We start from the raw sequence: 23,322 nt of genomic DNA, 5'->3' as shown, positions 1-23,322 counted from the left end.
AATGGAAGGAGATTGATTATGGCTAGTCAAATCCTCCTGATTTTTAAGGGTGAATGTCATGGAATGCTCTGTGGATTGCCATATTGGAGGATCACAAAACCAGCACACTGATAGCATTCAGACTTAAAGGCCATGGCTCGGGACTGTGCAGGAGTGAATCCTGGGCAGCCAGGGAAGATTTAAACTGCCCAAATGCAACTGTCAAGATGAACTTAAAGCCTTCCCCTTTCACATTATCTCTCTCTTCTGTGCTAGGCGAGGTACCTGTTACCTTTGCATGAATTTGGCTTGACTAACTCTCTGCTTCCTCTGAATACCTGTTGGGGATTGTGCCTTTCTCTTTAGAATGATTTTTCATGTAGTCATTATATGGGGAAATTCCTCCCTTGAATTTCCAGAATAGAAGTGATACTCTGAAGTTCCTGTTAATTTTTCTTGTGGAACACCCTTATAATTGCTAATCACTGGGTAGTTCTTATGCCAACAGCACTTTTACGCCCAAAAAAGGCATTGATCTTTTCAGTGAGGAAGGGGGAAAGGCTGTGGTTTCTCTTTGACATGAATGGGCATGAATAACAAACACAGGTGTACTAACTGGCTTTGATTTCCCACATATCAAAGCAAGATGCCTGAGTATATAAATTTTGCATTCAGACTTGTATGTTATTTTACTGCTAAGCCAAGTATCTCTTTAGAATATCTTAATTACTGCCTACTCTGTGTATTCTTTGTATCTCTGATATATTTTATATATTTTATGGTAGAGATTTATTAGTATTTTCACACCAGGGACTAAAGTGAGGTTATTTAAGTGCTTTAATTTATATTAAAAGATACTGAGATAATTCAGAAAGTCTAGAGAGAATAGTGTATCTAACACAAGGCCACTTTAATATTCATCTTTGTTGTTGTCATATTTTTTGCCATAAGACTGAAAAGCTTTCTAATATGTGTGTTACTAGTTTGTGTTTTACTATGCTCAACTGGCTGTATCAGTGGAAAGGGAAAAGCACACAATCATACAATGCCTTACTGATGATTTTGTTATACATCAATAACTTCAGTTTCAAACTGAGTAATTAAATATTTATACTTTTATATTTTCTTTAGAATATTCATGTAGGAAGGAAGAGATATATTGATCACTAATCAAATGCAATATTTTATCAGTGAGATATTAAAGTGACCCAGTGCTTTATTTATACAGCTGCAGATGCATAGGAAAAATCAGGAGGACAGTAATTTAGCACTTTCCTTGGGTGAACACGTTCATGCAGTGGGGCTGGATCAGAAGTGGGAAAAAATGTGTTGTGTGACATGGTGCCATGTTATAATTGAGTGAAGTGCTGGGGTGTATCTCACATTGAGGGCTGGGGACATTTTGTTGACATTAAGCACTAGACTAACAAGCTATAGATAGTCTGCAGGAGAAAGGGGACATGTTCTGGACTGAAGATTAATATTTGGTTTTGAGTTCAGTTGTGGAATCAGGGGATCCTGATTTTTTTCCTCCCCCTGGCTTAATGCTTTTAAATTCTGGCTTCAGATGTTTTTAAAATGGCTGAAGTACTTCTACTTTGTGCAGTTAGACCTTTGCTTGGAGGAATACATACAGTATTGACAAAAGCACTGCCAAATATTGTCAGATCAGCAGTGGAAAAGGAATCTGGGAATCTAATCCATAGCTGAACCTCTGGATTGCAGTCACTTCAAACCTCAGCAATTCTATGGTTTTTACTTTCTCTCTGAGTTTTTGGTAATTTTTCATTCCCAGCCCTGACCCTAGAATGCCATCCCTCTGTGAAAGAGAAGAATTAGGCTTTGAATATAAGTGCGGCACTCAAGCAGCTGAAACCAAATATTGAGGAAGTGGGAAGTGTGGAAGGAATCCTGAACAGCAGAGACGTTTGGACTTTTTTTCTTCTTTTTTGTTTCCTCCTTTATTATTATGCATGTTATAGTCACTTTCATTTGAGTTGATCACCTTCCTAATAATGCAGTACTTCTATCTGACTGTGATAACATTATTCTCAGATAATAACAAAAAATGTTTAAGGGAGAATTGCAAATTACTAGATGAATTTTCACACAGAAACAAGTTCTCAGACAAACTAGATACACAGAAACAAATTCTCCCGATAAACCAGATACATTGTAGTGTAATGGGTACTGAAGTAAGAAAGTTGCTCTTGGGACAAAGGTGTGATTGATCATGTAAAATTTCCCTTTCTACCACATCCTTCTGTTTTCTTTAGTCATAGAGACAGCCTTGTGATGTAATTCAGTGCATTTCAGTCCAGTCTGTGTCCAGATTGCTGGGGTAATTTAGAGCTTGCAGGACAGAAGTTTTCAGGCAAGAAAAAGAATAGTGACCTATTGTGAAAGAAACTCAGTTTTTGCATTTGATGCTTTCCCAAATACTTGTTCTTTATTTCACTGTTCTAATTAATGGTGATATGCTGGGCATGTTATGAATATATACTGTGTTTCTGTTAGTGAAGTCTCCAAGCTTTGTTTCTTATTACATCTGACAAGACTTCACACGGTTGAGTTGCAGCTACCTTACTTGTGGTGGTTTTTGAATAGATTTGAGGATTGCTTTGAAACCAAAAACTAATCTTCCAAAGTGGCTTTAGAGGGAAGACTCTTCTAGTTCCCATTATTTACCTATTATCCATGGTGAACAGCAGTTTCATTTAGGAAAGATTATTTTATTCTCTGTGACTCCAACTTGCATTTGTTTGTGGATTAGGTGTATTTCTTGCACATGGGCAAATTTGGGATATTTCTTCTCTAGGCTTTCAGTAAGGAGTCAGGCAGAACTCTATTTTATCTGTGAATGAGGTTTAATGAACCCTTGCTAAATCTGCTGTGTCAAGGCAATCTTTTCTCTTTGTCTTTTCACTGATCCATTAATACAGCATTTGGGAGCTCTCCAGTAATAATACTAGACAGCTCTCTTTGTGATTTCAGTTTTCACTTTGGATGTATTTGGAACTGAAATCTGACTTAGAGTTCTGTGGTAAAACTTAGTTTGTGTAAGGACAGACTGTCTTTAGGTTGGGTATTAGCAACTGTTCTTTCCAAGATTGCTACCATAATGCTTTAAAGGTGCAAAGTGATTCTTTGAGTGCTAAGACTCATCTCCTAGTTTTATTAATTTATATTCTGTAGTAACTAATTAACTTGATAGAGCTCCAGTTACGGTGTCAAATTAGTCGATTGAGAAGGTCACTATTGAAAGTCTACAATGAGTCTGAGAAAGTTTAGTGATTTTTTTTTTTTTTTTTTTGGCCTTAGTTTTCATAACACTTATAGTTGACCTGTTTTAGAGTCTATACAACCATATTGTTACAGGTTCAGGGAGGTAGTCCTGACCTGGTGCAAATATTGAATGAAACTGGACTGTGCTTGACCAGCCAAGTAAAACTTACAGTTAATTGTTTCAGAGAACTTGTCAGGATCTTTGTTGTTGCTGGGCCCTCCAAGACAGAGAACAACTTAGTGTTTGAAAAATGGCTCCAAAGTGTTTGATCCAAAATGTTGACACAACACAACTGTACAATCCCAGTCTCTGCGCATGATTATATTCTAAACCATTGAGTATTAATAAATTAGATAATCACTCATAAGCTCTCACAGATACATATCTTCTCATTATTTTAAGATTAATGTTTATGAAATCTATTTTTCCACATATGTGGTTATGTGTAGTAAAATATAATTTACAACTGTTTTACTTTGTCTTGAACTGTAAAATCAAATGGAGGTGTGTTACCATCTGCTCTGTTAAAGAAGGGATTCTGTAAAGACTTGCACAGTATCATGCAAATATAATTTTTTTTTGTAAGATCAGTCCTGCTGAGAAATGTTATATAGAGTTCTTAGTGCTTCGCCTTTTCATGAGTTAAATTTTTGTAATATAGGCCAACTACAAATTCAGACCCTCTTGGGTTTGCTTGTCTCATTTTACTTCTTTCTGGTTATTTTTGAAAGTCATTTTATTCATGTGCTTAGTTATGAGTAACCAGGTTAATTCCAATGGATTGAATGACCTACCTTGTGTGCTTCAAGATAAGCTCATCCTTTCCTGAGTTAATTAGAACTATAGTAAATGCCTAGTACTGTGATTAAAGAATTCCCCTGGTTCTTAGGTGCCTGGTCATTGTAGCCAAAACCAGTCTTGAATTAAATAGCAGAGCTTTCTCCTTAAGGAATCCAAAAGAATGATAATGGTAATGGCCTGAATGTGACCAAATGGATGCGGGAGGATAACTGCCTAAACCAGTCACTAGTGAATGCAGTATCTCTATAATGAAACCTCTTTCTAGGATCCACGGCTTTTCCTCACTACCTTTCTGCACTTGAATTCTATCCCTGAACAACCTCTATGGGTTTAGTCAGATGTGTAATTTCAAAAATCTCAGCGGAGTGTTGGTCAGCTTAAAAGATTTGCAGGATAGAAAAGTAGGCTTAGTTTCTTTCCTGAAAAAATTCTAGTGCAAAAATTTTAACTTTCTCAGAGTTGTGAGGTTATGAAAGTGTTTTCAGATAGAGAACATGCTCATTCTGTCACATTGGAACTGTCACATTTGGTGTGGCATAATCAAAATCATTGGCATCCACCAAAAAGCAGCAAGTCCCTAGCTCTGTAAATTCACACCTATCAAGTGTGGAATTACAAGTTCTTATAGACTTTTTTTAGTCTGACACACATACCAAGAACCTGGAGTTCACTTAACCATTATGAAAATGAATTGCAAAGACATTATATGGTCAGAACCCCAAATATAGAAACCCTTTAACTTTGACATATGGCCTTTTAGTCTTTTGCCTGCTGCCAGACATTAATGCTTACTGGTGGTGACAGTGACAAGTTCTGCCAGCCAAAGTGGCCACACAACAGTGACATGAAAAGGCCACTTGCCATACATAGCTTTTGAATGTAATTGTACCTGTACTGCATCTGTGCCACAGCTGTGCACAGATGCACCCAGGTTAGACCTTTTTGCTTATGAGCATCCCATGACTAGGGCCACTGCTACCAGAGCTGTTAGCACCATCTGGTCCTGGGGGCAGCTGAGGGGAGAACTTGTGTCCCAATAAACTGTTCTGACACTGCCAGCCAGCTCCTTGGGTCCTCCACCCTGGAGCTCCTCACATCTCTTGTTAGAGAGGAAAAAGACACAGAAACTGTATGTGATGTGGCAGTTGGTGAAGCAACCACAAAACCAGCTTATCTGACTTTTCAATATCCTTTTCCTGGGTGCAGGTCAGGATATGGTCTGGGATAGGGTAAAATCCTCTGGCAGACCAAACAGCCTGTGGGACACCACTTCCTATGTTGTCATGAGGCTAACTTATTGCCATTTAATCTAGAGACAGTAATTTTAAATCGGCTGTTGTAAAGTACATTGCCATGTAGACCATTTCCCTGTTGCAGTTTTGCATTATCTGAGAGCAAGGGACTTATCTTCCCTCTCCCTGCCCAAAAAATTCTCTTCTTGTCAAAAATAAATGTCAGAATTTTCCAGCCAGGGGAGACACCAGTTCTTTTTTTCCTTGACAGCTCTGGCTCTACTTACATCCTTGTGTTGGCATCCTTTTGAATCATTTTAGTAATTGGTGCATGAAACTTCATTTTTATTTGAGAACTCTTTGAACTATTTGTTGATGTTTTCCAGTTTGGTATTTCTCCTTTTTCACTTTTGTTTTACTCAGATTTGCACATTATAATTTGTAAAGTAATGCAGTATATCTGACTAGGTTGTAACCTGTAAAGGGGGAAATGTCATCCTAGTACTGCCGTTCAGCCTTTTTCTTTATTTTTCCCTGCCTTTAATAGTTAAAATTCTAAAGATAAAACCTCCTGTCAGAATGTTGACAAACACTGTTAAAGTATCTATCAAACTTTGAATAATTTCTTTCCCTTCTACAACTATACTACATAAGCAGAAGTTTCACTTGGTTTCATGCCACCATTAATAGTGCTCAGCAGCAGTTCTGTTTTAATCCAGTGAACTAAATGGGCATTTTCTTCTTGGAGCACTCAGCATGTCGTTGCTGATGATGTGTGAGGTTCTCCTGTAGCAGATATAGTCCTTATGTTGGAAGCACTGGTGCATTCATAATGCTGAACAGCATTTATGAGTTTACTAATTCATAGCAGACACACTCCCCTCTCTCTCCATAATTAAAATCTGCTGTTTGGTGCAGTGACACATGGTGACACAGTGTAAATTACTTCATTAATGTGTTTTGTTTCTCTTGCCCTTGTTTTCCTTCAAGGCCAAAGAGTGCGACATGAGCAGGTTACCAGTTATTCTGACAAATAGGGGGACACCTCCTGTCCACACTGTTTTGCAGAAATACTGGATGACTTTAAATGTCAAGCTACTGAATGAGGTAAAGGGCTGTCTTTCCTATCCGAGTTTTCCTCTGAGGGGCAGGATCTGAGAATCATCTGACACTCATTGCATCCAAGTTACTATCCTGCAAATAAAGTGAGTCAGGAAAAGCTTCTTTTACAAATCTCGCAAATGGATTAGAGGTGGTTGCAAAATTGTTTTCTTTGTAAATCATAAAGTTTTGAACCTTTTCTCTTTTTTGGGGGTACTGCTTGCTTTTCTACACACTGTGTTTATTTCATGTGCCTCCACCTGAAATGAGAATTGCTTTGTACTACAGATATGTACTAAGCACTTAAGGAACTTGGCTAGAAATGCTAGGCAGCCTTACAATCTAAACACCTTCCTACTTTTTTCATCTTAAAGAGGTCACAGAATGGTTTGGGTTGAAAGGAACCTTAAAGTTCATCTAGCTCCAGTGCTCCTGCCATGGACAGGAACACCTTCCACTAGACCAGGTTGTGCAAATCCCCATCTGATGTGACCTGGAATACTCTCTCTTAAAGTATGGAATCCCACAGAATCACAGAATGGGTAAGACTGTAAGAGACCACAGTGGCCATCTGGTCCAATCTCTCTGCTCAAGCAGGGTCATCCTAGAGCACATGGCACAGGATGGATAGACACTGTGATGTCAGTTTAATTACATTGCACCTCAAATCCTGTATATTTTGTTTCAATTTACCTATCAGAATTAGAGATTTTGGTTTTGTTTCTACATATTGTGAAAACTACCCATGTGCATGCTCTTATACTACATTTGGGACTGTATCCTGGGACTCTAGGGAGTAGGAATTATATTTCTTGTTTCATGATGGTCAGAACTTCAACAGTAATTAAAATAAATACTTTTGTTATGAATAAACCCTTTATGGAAATGCGATCTCATTGTGTATTTGCAAGGTAATGCAAGCCAATTAAAAAATCCTGGAAGTTGTGTGATTTTAAAACTATCTCTACAGTCATAAAAGTTCCTTCTTGAAAAAAAAAACAAAAGAAACAAAATGTGTTTTAGAGTCCATACCAATCAGTAAAAGCTAATTTTCAATTTTTTTTTTTTTTTACTGGAATTGCTTTCTAGTTATTAGGAACTGCTTTGTCGTTTTGTTTCTGCTTTCCATACCAGTGCTTGCAAAAACAACGTGTCATTGCCCAAGAAAGCCTCTATCTTTCTTTTCTTTAATTTTTTAAAATACAGATTGCTTGAGTTGGTGTCATGGGTAGTTAAGCAGTCTATGGAGGTATCCTACCTCCAGACTCAATGTTTTCAGTGTATCGGAATTATTAAGTTTGGATTTGTTTTTTTTGTTTTAGTCCCATTTTTCATCCAGTAATCTAAAAGGGGAGCCTGCTGTCTTCCTGTTTGTTCCACATAAATGGGAAAACATGCAAGTTAAGTGTTTGGATCATTGTCAAGACTGTAAATGAGCCCTGCAGCAGTGCTGATGGAAATCATAGCTGAGAGCAGTCTTGTGTATTGGTCAGAGATGTCTTTCAGAACTTAAAAATGACTTGTGAGGGAAAGTGGTAGCAGTGGATTAAGCCAAGAATATACTGGCTGATAACCTGTGCTTCTGTCATATGATTGCATCAGACCGTATGCCCTTTCTCTAGCTAGTGGGTTCCCAGATCTTATTTTACACAAAGAATAGCAGTCAAAACTTAGCGGTCTTTTTGCTGAAATTCTCTTTTGCTTCATAGCAAAGTTTTGTTCATCACTTCCTTACTGAGCTTGATCTCTGATGTTTCTATCATTCACATCTTACATGCAGGTTTTTGGCATTTGTGACAGAAAGGAATATATATATGTGTGTGTATATATACATATGCACTAACTTTTCACAATTCACTCTATAAAATTTCACAATTCACTCTATAAAAGATGAAAAAAAAAGGAGGAAGGAAAGAGATTTTGAAGAGCAAAGGCTTAAAAGAATGCTGAACTGGTGTGTGCTTCCATGAATTGTAGTGTATTGGCATCCAGGTTTTGATCTGTGGAAAGGATTAGGTAGTAACACATCCTACAAAGCCAAGATGGGACAAGAGAGCAGAAAATCGCATGAAGTAAATAAGGTTTTACAAGCAGGGAAAATCAGGACACACAAACCACTGAATAAGATTAGTCATGGATGTCCATCGCGGTTCTTAGTGTGATAAGAAGAGATTTGTCAGTGGGAGGTAACGCTTGTCTCTCTCTGTGTTTAGGAACTGTGTTCTACACCTGTGCTTTACACAGCAGTGTCTGGAGGGTGCAAATCAGGTTTTCCTTAAGTATTGAATATATGTTTTTAGCCAGCTGCTGAGCTTTCACAGGGTAATTAATAGCTGAGAAAGTGGGGCCCCACAGCTGACTGTGGGGCTAGCCAGTAGTTAAGAATCCAGTTAGTGCTAAACAAAATTGTTTGTCTTCAAAGTTTAATTTTTCACATATGGACTGAGCAGTAGATGGAAATAACAGCCCTTATAGCTTATGTAGTTATTAGCCAAATGAAATTACTGAGTTTTTATAATTGACCATTTACTTTTCTGTTGTTCTATAGAATTTTTTCTGGGGACAGGAGGAAAGGTGCCACAGTTCCTTTTCACTGGCACTTGTGCATGTACCAGTAAATGTTATGGATTGCAGAGAAATTTGTGGAGTTCCTATCAAGACATACAAAGTACAACATTCTTAATTGTTTGTGGTTAGAATTGGATTGTTTCTCTGGCAAGTTCAAGTGTTGTGTAGCTTGTATCTCTCCTTGTAATATTGAGGTGGGCTGTATAACCCTTTTAAGAAAATCCATTTTGTCCATTTCAAAGAAAATATAAACTGTGAAGGACTTTAGCTCATAAACTTTGCTTTGCTCCAAAGACAAATGCTAAATATCTAAAAAAGTTTCTAGTGCAGGACTATTGTAATTCATAAGAGTAGCATGCCCTTTTCTGTTGTTTTCACTACCTCTAGTATTTATCCACATTATTTAGCTTCTATTTATGAAGGAGTCAAGTCAAGATATCATATACAGAAAACTGTAAAATTGCCATTACACAGTGGTTTACTTGGAACACTTTTTGTAGTAAAATCATCTTCAGTAAGAACAGGATCAAGCTGCTTATTGGTATTTTATTTACAAAACAGAAGAGCAAAGAAACAAACAGAAAACCTTACAACTTTAGAGTAAGGTGTGACATCCTGTAGTAGTGAAATACAGGTTTTTTGCTAAGAAAAACATTTGTAAAGGTATAGTGCATTTCAGTGTATAGAAACTTTTCAGTATGACTCTCAAAATGCAAAACAGTTTATTTATGTCTTCCTTCAGGAAAATGTCACACTCACCTGTGGACAAACTTTTCTGTACTTTGCTTCTAGTTAACAGCCAGTAATGTTGACTTATCTGATGCCTCAAACTTCCTCATGAAGCAGAGAACAGCAGTTCTGCATAGGTCTGAGAAGGGACCAATACATTAGTGTTAATGTGATTGATATTTGCTGGTGCACTTACCCCAAGAAACTTGTACTATTTCAGACCAAGCCAAACATAAATTCTAGTGCCGGAGGGATTTTATGTTTTGAAGGAGAGAGAACAGTAGCTGAGGCTCTGTTTTCTGTAAGGCAGAAGAGATTGGAAAGGAAGACAGGAGAGAGGGAAGATATCTCCAGACATAAAAGGCATCACACCACAGCACCTCTCACCACATTGCCTCACTCACCCATTTACCCTGGTGGTTCGCATTACATTCTTACTCCCCTTCTCTTCAAAGTAAGATATTGAATTGGTCTTTTAGTGTCTTATTCTTCCTGCTGAATTCAGGACAAGCCTCCCTTCATGAACTGGGGCTTAGGGATTGTTTTTTTAGCTACTTATTATCAAGTGACCATAATACATTTAGTGGAAATTATCTGTGCTGGGAAATCCTCAGGCGGTAATGAATGGCTTGGTTCACATAATACTTATCTGTCTGTGCCACTTAAGTAATAATTTGCACTGTATTTTTCCTTCCTCTTTTGTTATATTGATAGAAATGGATGGAAGAACTGATTATAAATAATGCAAAGCTTGTGGTTAAAATATGAATAGGGGTCCAAGGCCAGAGTTTATCACTGGATTGTCTTCCTTTTGGTGATCATATGTAGGAGACAGCGATAAGTAATCTATTGTGTGGTGCCTCTGGGCCAACAGATGCAGCTTCTCAGGAGAATCTTCTCTATCCCAATAACATATGGTGCTAAGAAGCTTCTGATGCTTTTCTCAGAATTGGATGGAGTTGTGACTAGAAGCACATGGGTGGGAAAGAGAGTTAATAATGGCTGAAACTTATTTTTTTTTCATTTCCTCTCTTTTGATGCAAGGTCTTGCTCTGTATAACATATACCTCCACCTTTGAGCTGAATGGCAGTTCAGTGTTGAAGATTGCTGAGGTAAGTGTCTCTGTTATATCACAGCTTGTGTCGCTTAACCTTCCCCCACTACCTGGAGTGTGTCTTCCATATATAACCTGAAACTGAACCAGTCTAAAACACGTCTACCATCTTTCGTACTGGTATTACCTTATCCCTAGCGTGAAGGAGTAGTTGCAAGTCAGTCATGTTTGGGCTTGCATGGGAAGGCAGTCTTGGAAGTTGACTGATAATTGTATATTACAGCATTGCACATTTACTACTTGTCATGTTTATTTTGCTTTTTGCAATAGAAAAATTTTCTGGAGTTCTTCATAAAACAGCACTGCACTGATTTCTTACTGGCTGCAACTCTAACACTAATGAAGTTTCCTGAAGAGAAGTTTATAAGCCCTAGTGTGCCATGTTAGCACAAGTGCCTCAGTGTTCCTTGTGTGTATCTCTTTCTTGACACATCCAAGTAAAATATTTATAATGCCCCTTGATCCATTGAGTTGTTAGTCACTCTACTCCCTTTATTCCATTAGATTTTAGTCTGAATTAAATTGTAAAGGAGCTTTGGTTTTAGAAAAGCATACCTGCAGGCATATTACTTGAGCCTTTGTAGGTGTGTGATATTTTTAGTAATGTGTTGCAAGCTATGGCCTGTTTGTTCAGCTTAGAGAAGTTGCACAGGAACACTTAATCCTCCTGTGCAACACACACTGCTGTGTGCAGAATCTATTATAAAATTACATTGTTAACATGGTATGGGCAGAGCTGGTGTCCATGAAGGAATGTAAATGTTATTTACATGGCCTACACTCCCAAGTGTCTGTAGACATTTAGAGATGTGTTACTTCTCAGTTTTTGGTATTTGGGGTGGGTTTTTTTTTGTAAAAACAAAAATCCCATGTGAAAATAGCTTACTTTAGCTGGAAGCTACAGTATTTTCTGAGTTCAAGAATAAAACTGACCTTGCCTTACCTTATTGGAAGCTGAGAAAGGAGTTATAGGGATAACAGGGAACAAAAGAAAATTACTTCAATTTTGTAAACGAAAAAGAGCTTTAAAAGGCAAGGATACAACATAAATAGTTCATGTATATAACATATACCAGATGAAAAAGATAGTAATCATTCTAGATTAGTACAGTTTAGATTTTGGTTTCTCTTGTGCTAGATGAGACCATAAGGTGTGGCTATTTTTGGAGGTCTTTGTAAGCCCCATCTGTAGATGCTGCAGCAGGGGTGAACTGAATTGCTACTTAAAACAAGCTGCAATTTTTAAATTTCTACTAAACCCTCTTTATGTCAGTGTCACACACTGAAAAAAGAATACAGGTAATTTCTTCTCCTGCAGTTTTTCTCACATTTGTCACATACTTTCTAACATGTGAGACAAAAGCTGATGAATTCAGCTTAGTGCATTTCTTGGCTGTAGGTATAGAGCTGGAGATTAAACAAAGTGCTTGCTGGCAAAAGCATTTAATGACTCTGAACCCTTCATCTTTCAGTCTTTAAGAGCACTGCCTGAGACTGGGGGCAAGTGGTCAGTCAGTCATGGTCTGTATGGTATAAACTAGAAATAATCAGAGATAATATTTTCTGTTCTCTCTGTAAACAACAGGGTTGTTATTCATTAAAAGTGTTCTGAAAATTGATAGTCGTCTTTCACAGTTTGATGTGAAACTCTGCTGGATTTGGTAGTTGCACTACACTTTTATTCTCAGAAGGCCAATCTGGTTTTTAAAAAGCTTTGCTAGTGTACTGATACAAATTAGGACATTGCTAGTTCTTTTCTTTTATGGCAAACGAGACTCTAATGCATGATGACATGGGCCAGCAAAGCAAGCAAAACTCACTTCCTTCAATGAAGCGGAACAAGCAGTAATACAGAGTGTACTTGCCTCTGTTCGGAGTGTTTGGGGGTACAGTTATTTTCTCAACACTTCTTGAGAAAATACTGCCTCAGGTTTTTCTAAATAGGCTAGGTCTTTCTAAATAGCAAATCCTACCAGGCACATATATGCTTCCACAAGTTCCTCCTGCCCAGGCTTTAGGTAAGGCAAAGATTTTAACAGCTGGCATCACTATGCCTTTGTATCTGAATTATCCAATGTATAAGCAATAGGAAACAGAAAATAATTTCTCAGCTCACGTTGGTTAACCTTCTGACTTGCTGTAAGGGAAGGGTGCAAAAAGGTGCTTTCTGTTCCAGTGCCCATGCTATTTAACATTTCTTTCCAAGTCAGTCCCTTAGTTTTCCTAGCCTGCACTCTGCAGCAAGTAGAACCACTGCAGGATTGGAAAGATACTGCCTTCATTACTTGTGGAACTCCCTGAGGACTGTCCCTGACAAACAAAGCTACAAAGTCTGGCCATTTTGCACAGCTGATCGTTTGCAATTCATGTGTACAAAGCAGTGGTACTTGAAATCATTCTGAACCTTATCAGCTTCAAATTAAGGAAGCGTCCAAGATGAATAGTACTATAATTTGTGTCCTAAGTATTAATAGTATTGAAAATAGATTAGTAGTATTAAAAATAGATTAAATCTTGCCCTGTGCACCTTCCCATGCTTGCCTAGACACCTGCAGAAAAATTTAGTTGTTATTGTTGCTTGTTTTTATGTGTGTGTTTGTTGCTCCAGTGTGCCTTCTGGAGGTTTATTTTGTGTAACTCTGTGTTTCATTAGCTAACCCTTCTGTGTTTTGCTCTTAGTTGTGTTTTGCATGCCATAGAGCTGGAAGTCCCCGAATGCATGAAATGATCAAAATGTCCATTGCACAGCTCTTTGGAGCCCTGAGCTCTCGCATTTTTACTGCTGCTTCTTCTTCAGTGGCTTTTCAAAAGGTACCTTGCCCAGCCATTTAGAACAAAGGCCTTCTGTAAGATTACCACTCAAGTATTGTTTGCTTATTAGCTCACACGGGGAGGGGAGAAAAGGAGGAAATATCAACCATGCTCTTTTCAGAAAGTCAGCCTACCTTTAAGAATGGTATTTCATTAATTAATTCAAATACTCCAGAAGAAGGCGTACATGTTAAAAAGAATGATCTCAGCAGCACCGGAATGGTTTGGCCTCTGTGAAGGGCTGTATGTGGTTAACAAGCTTTTAGGGTTATTTTGTCCACTGGGGTTCAAGTGATAGCTGAATGATGGGCAGAATTGGTCCAGGCCAACTTACAAGAACATCTTCATCACTGACCTATTGACAGCTTGGTTTCATTTCAGTAGGAGTTAGAAACAATCAAGAGTCTTGTTTGTGTGCCTGTGTCAGTACTAATCAGACTATGTAATCCGATCACTTTAACTTTTCCTTCTTAAAAACTCGTCTTCATTAGGAAACTATAAAAATGACTTTACATCATATAATATCCTCCTCATTCAAAAATGTACACCAGATGGATTTATGTATACTCCTTATGTATATAACTTATACTACATATTTATATTTTAAAGAATTAATGTTTTAAATAATTTTTCACAGCTAGTGCCACTTATATTTACAGTTCTTACTTGCTATATATTTAAACAATGTCAGAATAAAACGGCTAAAACTGAAAAATATAAAAGTATGTGAACAATAATTTACTGTTTTGTTTTGGTTGCTTTGTTTGGATTTGGGGGATTGTTGCAGTCATTGTGAGTGATAAAGCTCAGTGCAGGACAAAGGACCAAAACTGCTTCTTCAAGAAGACTGTGTTGTACAGTTCTGTCACAAACTTGCTCAGCTCCATCAAGACTTTTATCTACTTACTAGTTACTGTGCAATGTGCTTACACTGTTTACTCCAGTCACAGCAGGTCTTACAGAGACCCAGCACCTCCCACAAAATACCTGATGAAGGGTAGAAGCTGCACTTTGCATTGTGCTGTCCCCAGGATCCTAGCTGTGTAACACTTTACAGCCATTTGTGCAACATCACCTGGGGCAAACGTCAAGCATGACCCTGGGCACAGCACATTGTCAGAAAACTGCCAGCAGCTGGGCATGGAGCTGGGAACTGGATGATCCATCAGTGTTCTTCTGTTGCTACCTTGGTTCCCATGGGATCTCTGAGAAAAGGAGCCCTCTGCTGGATTGCCAGTTATTAAAAGGCAGTTGTTTGTGTTATTTGTGGTAAAGTGCTCTTGTATTTTCTGTGTTAAGAGAGGCCTTAAAGGTTTTCAGATGTGTTACAGTACATCGTGATTATCATAAAATTAGTGACAAATACCTGTCCATCAGAAACAGCAATCTTGACGAATGGGAGGGTATTTATGTTGCAGACATAGACTTGCAGAGAGGTAGTTACAATAAGTATCAAGAGATGAACAATCAAAGCGATATTCAATGAGTTCTGTACAAAGTGAGACAAGTACTAAAATCACTTGGGTTTGACAGGAGACTTTACCAGTTTTGCCCTACCATTCCTGCAGCTGTGTGACTGATTAATTACTGGATTTTCCAACCAAGACTGTTAAAAACTTCTAATGTGCTAATAAAGCAATAAGAAATAGTAAGGAAGGCTGACTATCTGCATGTGAGACACCTTGGTATCCTCCTGAAATGTGTTCCTGGTAAGTGGGAGTTGATCTCTTTGTACTGCTGTCTTGTTTCCTCATCAGGTTTGCATTGAGACATATGTATCTAGCTGTCACCAGCGGAGCATTAACACCGCTGTGCGGGCAACCCTCAGCCAAATGTTGAGTGACTTGACTTTACAGTTACGACAAAAGCAAGAAAACGTGGTGAGCCTTCTGGCATCAACAAATGGTTCCATGTCCATGGCTTCATACTGTTTTGTTCTCATTCATCTGAACGCCTTATGGCTTTTATTTGACACTTCTTCAATTAATCCTGTTTAAAAGCCTGTTTGGGTTCTGACTATGCCTGCCTCAGAGCTCTCACATTGTCAACTCTAGTTGGCTGGGTTGTTTTGTTTTTTTTTCTTTCCATTAAATAAAAGAGACATTGTTCTGATGTCAGGCTGCCTCAGCCTTTTCCATTCTTTTATTTTGTTTTCTTGTTTTTCTAAGGTGTATTGAAATGGTTCTGCCAAAATTTTTTGCATGACAAATATTTACATAGTGAAAACAGATTCTCAACTAAGGAAAGTGTAATTGAAATTTTTCTTCTACTTTTTTTTAATAGAAGATAATTTTAAGTTAATTAAATTTTTTTTTTCTTTGTTAGCAAAAAATAAATATTATTTTATTTATTTAATTATTAAAATCCATGAGAGCTGTTTGAATGGCATCCCAGCACATTTTCCATTATAGATGTTCTGGGTACATGTGGAATTACATTGGCTTCTTACTTTTTTTTGTACTGTTTTGTATAATACCATGTTGTCAAAGAAGTACGATTTGTAAAAGTTTCTATTTATTAGGAAAACTTAAGGACTGTAGTTGTACAGATTGTTTTCCTTACATCTGTTTTGGGTTGAGATGATCACTTCTATTCTGGATTAGTAGACTAGATTCCTTTTATCCTGCTGAGCAACTGCAAAAATGATTAATCAGTTTAAGTAAACTTGTCTTCTGTTGGTGCTAAGTAGATTCATTTTACTAGCTAAAGCATTTACCAAAAAAAAAAAAAAAAAAAAACCCAAACAAAAAATCTCAAACAAACAAACAGAAACCTTTTGGGTCTGCAAATCCAATTTTGTTAGTTTTTTTCTTAGCTGAAGAGTAGATAAAAGCATATGACAACTGCATTTAGTTCCTGACATTTTGTTATTGATGCTTGAGAGAATTCGGCTTGACCCTCTTGTGCACAGTAGGAAGAATCCTATACCACAGCTGAACCAAACAATGTATGAGATCATTCCCTGACTGCCATTAATTCTGTTGGTACTATAACATTAACATTGTCAATGTTCTAAACTTTCTAATACTCAATTGATTTTGGTTTCTAAGTAGTTTGTGACATCTAAACTATGCTTTTCTCTCAGTTACTTTCAATGCAAGTTAGATGCCTAATTATTACTGAGTTGTTCTAGGTGTAGGAAGTCCCATAAGGGCTTACAAAACTTTCACCCAAATGAGATGCAATTTCCTATAATCTAAATGGCTGTTAAAACAGATCTTAAGGAATTTTTAAAAATGTTTTGCAGAAAGTTCACTTAAAAACCTTAAGAAAAAGCCCAAAACAGAGAGAGGACATGAATTTAAGAAGTTCTGCTGTTAAAGTATTACTTCTATTAACATTCCTCTGCCCCTTGCACCAATTACACTACCTTTCTCTTTCCTCAACAGATAGTTGAAAACCCTGACACCTTGCAGAAATTCAAGAGTCAAGGTATTTATAATACTTTTTTAGTGACTCATTCCAATCCAGCATTTTTATTCTTGACTTTCTTTTTATCACCGCAGTGCTGTTTGATGCCATGGGAGTTGCACCCTTCTCTGTAGTGTGGTGCTTTCTTGGTTATCTGTGGTAAGAACTGAGATAACCCTATTAGCTCCTAATATTTCCAGTTGTGTCTTCATTTGGACCATGGTAACAGCATTGCACTCAACATAGTAATAAATTATTGTTTCAAGGTAGTAACTTCTGTAATTAAGGAGTTTCAGAGGTCTGAAAAAAGTTTTAGTAAGTGCCTTTACTTCCTGAAATAAAACAGATTTGCAGAGTAGGATGTGGAATCTGAAAACAATTGTTACTCTATTTCAGACCAAAGACATTGCTTATATAATGACTACTTGGCAGGTGATTATTTTACAAGAGAATGTTTTTCTGTTCCCATTGTGGCTTACCTTTCAACATCTTCTAGTAGGAAAAATAGTTTCTGGTTTTGACCTTCACTCAGGATTTCTGTAGAACTTGTGTGAATGGAGGCTAAAATCTTTGAAGAGCACAAGCATTCTTTTATAAGATCAGAAGTGGGTCAGACATGAGAAAATGTGTAAGAGAGAGAAACTGCAGGGAGAGATACAGAAATCAGCTGCCATGTAGAAATACTGGGGCCAGTCTTTTATATTATTTAATTATATATTTATTTTATTACTTGAATTTGATTTCAGCTAACCTTCTGTAAATGCATGTAAGCAATTAATGCTCTCTCTGGGTTTAATACTGCTGATTCTGCATTTTGTGGCGATCACTTTCCAATCTAGCACTTTTCCTACTGCATCTTATCTATTAATTTTGGTAGCCCTGCTCCTTGTTTAGAAGCTCTGACCAGTTCTGAAAACCCATGCAGTTAATTGATGTTATTATCCAGCTGCTCATATGTAATGCCTCTGATCCTTGTCCTTTTTGGAGGTACTTCAGCTGAGTCTCTTTGTGATGATGTTGTATCTGTCCTCACTGTGCTCTGTGAGAAGCTCCAGGCTGTCATAAAGTGAGTTCTTTAAGTTTATAATTTAAATTAATTACCTGGAGGTTGAGAGTTTCTCTGATGCACGTGATTGTACTGTTGTAGTTCTGGAATTATGGAGCAAAGCTGTACTTAAATGAAGTGTTTGCTAGAGAAAGTATTGTTCATGATGCATTAATTTAATCCTTGCTTGAAATGAGGAGCTACTTTGCCTTTTTTGTGTACTGTTCAGCTTTACAGAGCTTCCAGTAAATCTAATCTGTAGGTAATTTCCATACAGCAGCAAAATACTAATACAAAATACTAATAATCCAAAGAGAAGTTTTCTTTTCTGGCTGGAAGAACCATCATAGAAAGAATAACAATTACAAGAGCCATGGAAAGACCTAACAGATACTATATTCAGAATGAATATATCTGTCCTTCTTAGGCAGCCTTTATCCAAAAGAAATAATTTGTATTTTCAGTGAATTCCTCCAATTTAGGAATATCATACACTCTACCTATTTGAAAATGCATAATATTAACTTCTAAAGTGTGGTTGTTATGGACAGTAGGTGTGTTATATGCTGTACAATTTTCAGAAACTACCAGAGGCAAAGATAGCACAGGCATCTATGTGCAGCTTTTTTGCAGACTTTCTTCCCATGAGTCTCTCTAATAACAGCAAGATTACAGAGGAATGCCTTGCTTAGTATTATTTAATCAGTGTCAGCATCTGGGAAAATAAAATCAAGAGCGCAGGGATGCCCTGTGCATGCCCATGCAAGTGTCAACTGCAAGGTGATGATCTGCATTAAGACACATTGTAAGAAAAGCTGTTGGGAAAGAAGGCATCTGTACCTGGAATGCATGTATCCTTCCAGATAGGTGTGGACTGTTGTGAGGAAAAATCAATCACCTTTAAAATATATAACAAGCCAGCAGTTTTCAACCCCCCGTAGCACAGAGTTAGAAATCCAGCTTTGGGCCTCAGGATTCAGTGTTTTCTCCATGCCATGTGAAATGGGTATTGTTGTACTTGGATGCAAATTCATACAGGTGAACAAAAGGAACTCGGACAGTGACAGAAGAACAGATATTTCTCACTCCTTAATTTCACTTCAGATAAATCCATTCTTTACAGCTTCCTTGAACTACAATCATATATCAGAAAGTGCATTCCTTCAGTTCTCATCTCTGACCAAAAAAGAGTTATTAAATCCTGATTTTCTTAGGAATGAAAACCAAATTTTGGGTAGACTTGCCATGGAGTGCTCCTTTTGTAAGGCAGACCTCAGCCTTGCTTGGCTCCTGGATCCCGAAGTTTGATGTTAAGAGTAGGGGCAGGCACAGTGCATGTTACGAGTGTATCAGTTCCAGGTGTCCACAGGTTCTTTAATATTCTTTCTCATGAGGTTTTCCTTGAGTTTATGGTTCTGACAGAGTTCCTGGCAGGGCCCTGAAAGGTAGCCATGTTACCGTGTGACTTTCTGCTTGGAGACATTAACTTTTGACCATTGTGGCTGTCACCAAGAAGAAAAAATAACAAGAAGAGAGTAGCCTAAACATGCTTCAGATTGCCTGAGGAAACTATCCAATAGTCCAAAATCTTCTGTTGTCCCCTTTTCCCCTGTTTATGGTTCATTCCCAAGCTTTTACATTGAATTTGAATAGTTATTTGAGTTTTATTCTTCCTATTTTTTCACTTTTTTTTAAGTAGTAGATCACTGCATGCGATCAGTACAAAATAAATGGGATGATTCAGGTCACACCATTGCAAATTGATAGAAGCAAAATAAATCACTGCTGTAAATTATGGTGTAATTTTCAAGTGAACTAATGTGGTTATTTTAGAAAATTAAGTATTATTAAGTTAAAACATAATTAAGTTTTAATATTATGTGAATGGCATCTTTTCTTTGCCAGTGACAATCGTCAACTTCAGCTTCTTTACTTGGAGTGTATTCTCTCCATGCTGAACAGCTCCTCCCCCAGCATGCACCAGCACAAAGGATTCACTGATCTAATATGGTGAGTACATCTGAAGACTAATGCAAATACTCAGTTTGTAAATGTAAAAGGGCCTGATCCCCCCAGCCTTGCAAAAAAAAACCTGTTAAAAATCTCCAGGTGTGAGCAGAGCTTGCTGCTAACCTACTATCAGTTCTTTCTGTGCCTCATATAGAATTGGTTGGGACTGCCTGCTCAGCTACCACGTTAAATCCCAGCAGTGAATTATCACTGTAATGAGGTCTAATGGATTTAGCCAGAACAGAAAACCTCTTATGCTTTCTGCAGTAGTTTGGATTTGTGTGTGGCATTGAGCACAGAGATGCTCTGCTTGTTGTAGGAAGGTACTGTTGAGATTCTTTAATGTTCTGATACAATAATACAGGAAGAAAAGCAAAATTAAGGTCAAATGTGTGCTGGTGACCAGAAATGCTTAATATGACCTGCATTATTGTGTAAGTTTTGAGGCTAAATAGTCTTAATGGTGCTTGTATTTTAGCAAGAAATTCTCCTTTTTAATACACTTCACCAGGAACGCTTGATATTTTTGGTGTTCACATCTACCTCTAAATTGGTATCATCACATCAAAGTACCTGAAATAATCCAGCTTTCCTTGTGATTGAAATAGTGGGTTTCTTATAGCCTGGGGATAATTGACTCATTGTAATAAAGCAAGAATGTAACTAATATGCAGTTCCTTGCAGTCTGTACCCATCTTTTGACCTTGTCAAGTGATTGTATTAAGGAAAGATGCATGTGACTGTTAATGACAGATGTGTTTATTGTGCTTTTACCCTGTAATTTTTGAAACTGAAGTTATAGACTTGGGCCCAGTTCTAAGGATGGAATATGTAACAGCACTTGTAACTCCCCTGCTGTCCCAGGAACATCAGTGGCTGCAAGACTGGGAGGTGTTCAGACTGGCAACACTTGGCAGTGTTGTACAAGAACCTGGTGCTGAGGCCTCTTGGAGGTCTAACATAACAGCAGAACTCTCTCATGGCAGATTTGCTTCAGAAGTTTCTGCCTTTGAATTTCACCCAACCTTTTATGTGACAAACTGTGGGGCCATCCTGTGAGCAAGGTCACTGAAATTATCTCAGTTAAAAGAAAACACTTCCTGTTTTATTTTTGATTTGCATGCTTTTGACAATCCAGCTTATGCTGCAAATCTACAGGTGTTTGTATCTCTTAACTGTGTGCCATGAGGGCAAGCCATCAGGGGTGGGACTTCTTAACCTGCACTGCTGCCAAGGAATGAACATGCATGCTTCAGCTACTTAAATGGGAGAAAACAAACTGCTTAAGTGGGAGGAAAAAGCCCCAAACACTAGGATGATATGAAACAGTTTAAGCTGCAAACATAATCTTGAACATTTTGTACGCACTAATACATTACCTGTCTGGTGAGGTTGTGATGCAAACTGGTGGCTGTCATTATTCTTTATGGAGCTGTTGCCTACATGCACACAGATTTCACTCTACAGGCACTTTGTAGTCAGTTCCCAAAGAGGATAAAGAAGGGAGCAGACATAGAAAATTTAGCTCTGTGTGTTGGCAGTGTTCTTCGTAGTTTGATACAGAAACACTTTGGCAGGACTAAGATGTGTGGGGAATATATTGTTGTTGCAGCCTGTGATTATGCCTGCTTTGAGACAGGCATATTTCTTAAGCAGTGAATTGTAATTGATTGGAGAAATAAATGGAATAAACAGATTCAAAGTCATTATCTGATGTCCTATTAAAAGCTGGTTTTCTTTCTGTGACTAGGGGAAGCTGAGCTGTTTCAGATATCTTGTTAAGAGAAGCAATGAAAATTCTAGACTGCATAAAACCTTGAAAAAATAAAATGCAATTACCTATGAGGATGTGTTTCCTGAATTGTTACTTGTAATTGGGTGCTTGCTCCAGGTACTTGCTTGAACCTCTAGACGTGAGTGAAAACCAGATTTGGGACTCATTCTTATGGAACACTTGACTTCTTAAATTAAGGTCCTGCAGACTGAAGCAAAATGCCAAGTGCGTGAGTTCAAAGCTGAAATAGCAGCTGATGGAGCAAAGTGCTGAGCTGGCTTTGGTTCCACAGAAGAGTGATCTGCAGTTGTTGAATCACTTAACGAGTGTTAGACAGTTAAAGGAAGGATGGGTATTTACTGTATAGTGGTATATGTGTAGTATAGTGTACACTTTGAGTTATTGCAGAGGGCTTTCATTATGTTGTCAAAAGAAAGACAAACAGAGGCTCATAACTAAGGGTGCTTACTAAAATAATGCATGTGCAGCGCAGTGATGGAATATTCAGCCTTCTAGTTAACATAGATTAGTTCTTGTTTAGTCAGGTTTTTTTAAAGCTCCCAAGGTGAACTGAAAAAGAGACACTGAGCAGCGGAAGCCTAGGATTTCTACCTTGTGATAGGCTGCAGCCAGTGAAAGAGCCAGGCATGCTATCCTGCAAAGGGACAGCACTGTGCAGCAACATGAACTTGCAAAATCACTACCATGTTTCTACAGCACACAGAGGCATTTCCATATGGACTAGCATGCTGATGCTTAAGAGATTAAAAAAGCCTGGCATAATTTGTTTTTCTATCTAACCACTGCTGTTTGACTGATCATTAAAACAAGAGTATGTATCTAATTTAACCATGGGCTATCTTCAATCTGTTCTTGTAGGAGTAATTTTTTTTTCCAGTTACCATCTGCTGCTTTTCTCTTTCTCAGGAAGCAACTGTGTCCAGCCCTAATAGTAATCCTGGGAAATCCAATCCATGACAAAACTATCACCTCTGCCCACAGCAGCATCTGCCTTGAGGCTGATTCACCTTCCTCAGGGATCTCTGATCATGGCCGGGGTTCAGGTTGTTCTTCCACAGCACCTGCCCTTAGTGGGCCCGTTGCACGGACCATATATTATATTGCAGCAGAACTGGTTCGACTGGTGGGGTCAGTGGAATCCATGAAGCCTGTGCTACAGTCTCTGTATCACCGGATGTTGCTTTACCCACCGCCTCAACATCGAGTAGAAGCCATCAAAATTATGAAAGAGGTAGGGCAATCACATGTGCAAATCCAGGCATGTAAAACAAAATGTTTAACTGTAAGTTTTCTGATGCGTGCATACCTTCCCACTTCCCAATGCATTTCAACCCTTCCCCCTCAGGGATGTTGAAATTGTCGTTTCTGAGCACAGCTGGTACATCAGCACTACTCTGACAAATAGTTTGATGCAGTTGTAATAGCTATATTTGTCTCCA

At 38.0% G+C, this 23,322-nt stretch overlaps 1 protein-coding gene across 5 annotated transcripts in view; it reads left to right on the top strand.

The window, feature by feature from the left end:
* ARFGEF3 (ARFGEF family member 3) overlaps positions 1-23,322 on the top strand; it is an 86,214-nt gene that overhangs the window by 19,859 nt on the left and 43,033 nt on the right. For 4 of the 5 annotated variants that reach the window (XM_030268128.4, XM_030268131.4, XM_030268130.4 and 1 more), the window contains exons 5-10: positions 10,741-10,809; positions 15,380-15,502; positions 17,012-17,054; positions 18,021-18,099; positions 19,984-20,088; positions 22,790-23,114. In XM_030268128.4, the coding sequence (XP_030123988.4) occupies positions 10,741-10,809; positions 15,380-15,502; positions 17,012-17,054; positions 18,021-18,099; positions 19,984-20,088; positions 22,790-23,114 (744 nt within the window). The remainder of the gene's footprint in view (positions 1-10,740; positions 10,810-15,379; positions 15,503-17,011; positions 17,055-18,020; positions 18,100-19,983; positions 20,089-22,789; positions 23,115-23,322) is intronic. The other variant, XM_030268129.4, reaches the window with a different exon arrangement.

Source organism: Taeniopygia guttata, chromosome 3 (assembly GCF_048771995.1).
Source record: "Taeniopygia guttata chromosome 3, bTaeGut7.mat, whole genome shotgun sequence".
In the NCBI taxonomy this organism is placed as follows: domain Eukaryota; kingdom Metazoa; phylum Chordata; class Aves; order Passeriformes; family Estrildidae; genus Taeniopygia; species Taeniopygia guttata.
The sequence above is the reverse complement of the archived record's forward strand: the minus strand, read 5'-3'. Positions and strand labels throughout refer to the sequence as shown.